This window comes from Poecilia formosa, unplaced genomic scaffold (assembly GCF_000485575.1).
Source record: "Poecilia formosa unplaced genomic scaffold, Poecilia_formosa-5.1.2 Scaffold997, whole genome shotgun sequence".
NCBI classification, from domain to species: Eukaryota; Metazoa; Chordata; class Actinopteri; order Cyprinodontiformes; family Poeciliidae; genus Poecilia; species Poecilia formosa.
Window position 1 is genome coordinate 16,417 of NW_006800936.1, and position 5,691 is coordinate 22,107.

Genomic DNA, 5,691 nt, shown 5'->3' on the forward strand with positions numbered 1-5,691 from the left:
AAGGGAGGGAGGATGGATGGATGGATGTTGATGCAGAAACATTTGTACCTACAGCAGCTGGAACTGAATGTCATGATAAAACTCCAACCTTTCAGTCTTACTCTCATCTGGGAGCACAACCTAAAGACACAAAAGTTAAACAAAATCCAGACACACTGACTGACACTGACTGGTGAAGATTAAAACACAAGTTGAAATTCCAACAGATAGAATGTTTCATCAATCACAGCCACAATCATCGCATCATAAACATTCATTGTCACCTGATCAAAATAAACAGCTGTTAAGTGTGTTGGAAAGACAGAATGAAATTGGTGATCCACTTAAGTTTAAAACATTCATGACAGCGTTTGAACACAGCATTGAAACAAAGGCTCACAGTGCCAAAGACTGTCTACTTTCTGGAGCAGTTCACTAGAGGTCAGCCTCGTGACCTAGTGAGAAACTGTGTTCATATGCCTAATGATTCTGGATATGCTAAAGCTAAATCTTTGCTTCAAGAACATTTTGGTTCTTCAATGAAGATAATTGGTGCATACATGAATAAAGTTTTATCCTGGCCTGCTTTGCAGGCAGAAGATGTAAAGGCTTTGCAAGCATTCAGCTTTCTGCTCAGAGAATGCTGCAATGTGATGGAAAACAATGGATGTATGCATGAGTTGGATGTTCCTGCCAATATGCAAACAATTATCAAAAAATTGCCTTTTAAACTGCGAGATAGAGAAATGATGTGTGTGATTTATAGGAGAAGTTCAAAAGAAGAGCCACCTTCGGTGACATTGTTCAGTTTGTAGAAAGACAAGTGAAGATCGCCAGTGATCCACTTTTTGGTGATATCCAAGATTCTTCATCTAGACCAAAGAAGGATGTTGGAGTCTATAAATCACAGCAGCGATTAAAGATAAAAGGAAGTAGTTTTGCTACTGTTGTTGGAGATATGCAGAAGAAAGATGACCCTGAAGTAAAGAAAGGAAGAGAGACAGCTGTCATAAAGAGTTGTTTATTTTGTGGAGCTGGACATTCCTTGGACACATGCCCTCTATTGGAAAGGAGGACACATGGGGAGAAGATGACATTTCTGAAAGAAAATGGGGTTTTGGCTGTTTATGCACTGGGCACATCAGCAAAGACTGTAAAAGGTGGCATAACTGTAAAGTGTGTAGCTTAAGACATCCCACTATGCTTCATGTCTTCTCCAAAGAAAAGGAAATTGCTCCAGTCCATAAGAAGAAGGAAGTGGAGACAACAAATGGAAGTGCCTCCATCTCTGCTCAGTCCAGTGATCTAACTGGGGCCGGTGAGCATGGCTGTGCTCTCTCTATTTTACCAGTCAGAGTGAAGTCTACAAAGAGCCAGAAGACAATAATAACATATGCTTTTTTAGACCCTGGAAGCTCTGCATCATTCTGTACTGAAGAACTGATGAACAGATTACATGTCATTGGGAGACATACAAGCATCCTTCTACAGACAATGGGTCAAGAGAAGGTGGTTGGAAGCAAGACTTGTGGCAACAACAACTGAAAGTCGATTTTCCTGAATGTTCTCAAGATGAACAACCTGGATGGTCCAGAGAAGATAATCAATTCATGGAGCTGGTTACAGAATCAGTTAAGTTGAAAGACGGTCATTACACCATCGCTTTACCTCTGAGACACAAAGATCTGAAAATGCCCAACAATAAGAAAGTGGCTGAACAGCGTGTGTTGAATCTCAGAAGGAAGTTTACCAAAAACCATCAATTCCATTCTGACTACACTAACTTCATGAATGACATCATTTCCAAGGGCTACGCAGAGTCTCAGTTGAAAATCTTGAACGGTGTGATGGGAAAGTTTGGTATATACCACACCATGGAGTATATCATCCTCATAAGAAGATAAGAGTCGTGTTTGACTATGGTGCAACATTTGGAGGAAAATCTTTAAACACTCAACTCTTACAAGGTCCAAACCGCACTAGTTCATTGATTCATCACCAGATTCAGAAATGAACCTGTTGTCATCATGGCGGACATTGAGGCCATGTTTCATCAGGTCCGAGTACCACCATCTGACTCTGATCTGTTGAGATTCCTCTGGTGGCCAAATGGAGAGTATGAGCAGCATCTGGTGGAGTACCGAATGGTTGCACACCTTTTTGGAGCTACATCATCTCCAAACTGTGCATGTTTTGCACTGAGAAGGTGTGTAGAAGACAATCAACAGCTGCTTAGACCAAATGTCATTGATGCTGTGCTTCACAACTTTTATGTGGATGACTGTTTGGTCTCTGTAAGCACAGAAGAGGAACCTGTGTTGTTATACCAAGGACTCAGTGCTTTGTGCAAGAAAGGCGAATTTCAACTTCTCAAATGGATAAGTAACCGACGCAGTGTTCTTACTGCAATACCTCAGCATGAAAGGTCCATTGAGGTGAAGAACCTGGATATGGATAATGATTATCTACCAATGGAGTGTGTGTTGGGTGTACAGTGGTGTGTACAATCAGACCTGCTGAGATTCGAGATCATCCTCCTGTAGTTCAGTCTTTCAAATATGGAGGTCAAAAATGTTTTATTTTATAATTATAATAATATGCCTTGTCATTATAGAAACCATGCAATAAAATTACATGCATTATAATGAAGTTGAGTAATAATTTAATGCCCTTATGGCTACCAGGTATAAACTGTTCTTCAGTCTGTTTGTTCTTGTTTTAATGCTCCTGTATCTGCAGCCAGATGGAAGAAGTTGGAACAAATTGTTACTGGTGTGAGAGGAGTCTTTTTCTTTAAGGGTTTTCTTGCCTCTAGTATTTGAAAGTAGTTTGACAGGAAAGAGGGTAATGAGAGAAGGGGAAGATATGCGGCAAATGTCACCAGGCCGGGAATCAAACCTGCAACCACCGGCACAAGGACTAAGGCCTCCATACATGGGTTGTGCTTTGTCCCTGCACCACCACAGCAACCCTGTGAGGAGTCTAAAATATTCTTGGCTTTCCTGAGGCAACGGGACCTGTGGACATCTTAAAGAGATGGCAGAGAGCAGCCGATGGTCTTCTGGACAGATGTTATAATTCTCTGGAGAGTCTTCCTCTGTGCTGCTGTGCAGCTGGAGAACCAACCACAGAAACAATGGCAGGTGATGCTTTCAATCGAACATTGATAGATGGACACCAGCAGCTTTTGAGAAATATTGTTCTTCCTGAAGACCCTCGAGAAAAAGAGTCTCTGTTGGGCCTTCTTTACCAGTTCTGCTGTGATTACATCCCAGGCCAGGTTATCAGCCTGGTATCAATGATCAGGTATCTGTTATCAGCTCTGTAAGAAATGCCATGTTTCCTTTGGTTTTGTAGTTTATGCTACCTCATTACAAGCAATGATACAACCACTGCGCAGTCATTGAAAAAAACAGTCTTTAACTGAATTTGCTATGGAAAATACATACCTGTCAACTCTCCTGTTTTGGCTGGGAAACTCAGTCCCAGCATGCTCCCATACTATTATTTTCTTGTAAATTTCCGTTATTGAGTGATTATGTCACAACAATCACCCCCACCCTCTGCTCTGACGATAGTCAGTCTTCCGTCCCTCATTCTTACCTGTTAAGATAGTTTTTCTCACACCTCCATCCTGATGTGTATAGAAGATGTTTATTATTATTGGCAGAGTGCTGCTATACTTGATTTGCATATTTTTGGAAAAAAAAGACGAAACAAGCCAGTGAAGGTCATTGAAAATATGTTTAGGCCTTCCAACACTTTCCTGTCTACAACTAAAACAAAATGAAATATTTTCCTGATAAACAGGAACTTTTAAATAATGTCTGGTCTGCATCAGCACAACTGACGACTAAAGAAACACAAAGTAATAAAAATGTTTCTACATGAATACGATAAATATACATCCATATTTAGCCTTGCTTCAAACAGCAGCATAATAATTCATGAGGTTTAACTAAACTCACCAGGTTCTGCAGCAGCCATGATGCGTCTCTGTCACGTGGACCCGACCAGAAACTGGACCAGAAAATCAGCTCCCTGTCAGAGGAGAGACGCTAAAAAAATCAGAGAGAAAAAAAACTTTTTGGCTTTCAAAATGGTAAACAACCTATACTTGTATAACACTTTATCAAGTCAGAGGACTCCAAAACACTTTACTCTTTAACCAGCCATTCATCCATTCTTACACACACACATCCATACACTGATGGTGGTTGTTGAGAAATGTTCAACCATCAATCAATCATCCAGTTCAAGTCAAGTAACCAATGTTGAAAAGATTGGTTACTAGTGACTGAAATACCAACGTCTAATCCACACTCTTAGAAATGGCTCTAAATTTACAGCAGAATTCCAGCAGTAAGATACTGCTATTAGAAAATACAGTAGAATATTGTTAAACTGATGTCTTCTTCTATTGTCACAATCAAGACTGATGACAGGCAGTAAACTACCGCAAAATAATTGTACAATACAGTTTTGTTCCCAGGAAAGACATTTTACTTGTATTTGCATCTTAGAGATCCAGCATTTAAAGACAATATTAAATGAAAAGAAAAAAAATACTTTCCATAACAAATCTTTAAGGGAATGAATCGAAATCTACAGAGCATAATTAAAAATGTTAGAATACCAATGTTGGTGTTGTATGTTAAAAATACAATGTTAATTAAACACTTTAGTCAAATTCAAAGATAGGTTTGTCAGTTTCCCTAAGACATGGTGTTTGCTCGAACCACACTCCATACCAGTAAGTGGCGCTAATGCTACTAACAGTTTGTTGCCAATCACCAGTAAAACTAACAAGAAGAAGAAGATGGTGTTTCTGTGACGCCACGTGTTTGCTCGGCGTCTTGTCTGGAGCTAATCATAACGTGCTGTGGTGAGCACAGCACGGAGACGGCCTAGTCAAAGTGTTCAATGACATCCATATAAATACAGACTGTGGGAGAACCACAGTGCTGGTTCTGTTGGACCTCAGTGTTGACCACGACATTTTACTGAATCGACTGGAGAGTTGGGTCGGACTCTGCGGTCCAGTGCTCCACTGGTTTGAATCTGACATAAAGAACAGGGATTTCTTTGTTTCAGTCAGAAACTTCTCATCAGAGAGGTCAAAGGTCACATGTGGGGTACCCCAAGGTTCAATCCTAGGACCCCTTCTTTTCAATATCTATATGCTCCCGCTGGCTCAGGTTATAGCAGGAAATAGGATTAGCTACCATGACTATGATACACAGCTCTACATCACGATGTCACCAGGTGACCTTTGACCCCATCCAATCACTGAACAGATGCTGAGAACAGATAAATGTGTGGATGTGCCAAAACTTTCTCCAGCTGAACAGAAACAAACTGAAGTTATTATCTTTGGACCTAAAGAGGAGCGAACTAGAATCAATGCTCAGCTTCAGTTATTACAACTGAAAACCAGCGATCAGCCCGAAACCTGGGAGTAGTGATGACCTCTGACCTGAACATTCAGAGCCACATTAAGACAGTCACAAAGTCGGCCTTCTATCACCTGAAGAACATCTCCAGGATGAGAGGACTAATGTCTCAGCAGGATCTAGAGAAACTCATCCATGCGTTTATCTTTAGCCGTATTGATTACTGCAACAGCATCTTCACAGGTCTGACTAATGAATCAATCAAACAGCTGCAGCTGATCCAGAACGCTGCTGCTCGCGTTCTCACTAGAACCAGTAT

General features: G+C 40.7%; 1 protein-coding gene across 3 annotated transcripts in view; it reads right to left on the reverse strand.

Moving 5' to 3' along the window:
* LOC103132326 (GTPase IMAP family member 4-like) overlaps window positions 1-5,691 on the reverse strand; it is a 14,947-nt gene that overhangs the window by 5,917 nt on the left and 3,339 nt on the right. Inside the window, exon 2 of one of the 3 annotated variants that reach the window (XM_007544110.2) lies at window positions 3,948-4,020. In XM_007544110.2, coding sequence (XP_007544172.1) covers window positions 3,948-3,966 — 19 coding nt within the window. In that variant the 5' untranslated portion in view covers window positions 3,967-4,020. Of the gene's footprint in view, window positions 1-48; window positions 1,495-3,947; window positions 4,038-5,691 lie in introns of those variants that run through there. The other 2 variants (XM_007544109.2, XM_007544111.2) reach the window with 2 other exon arrangements.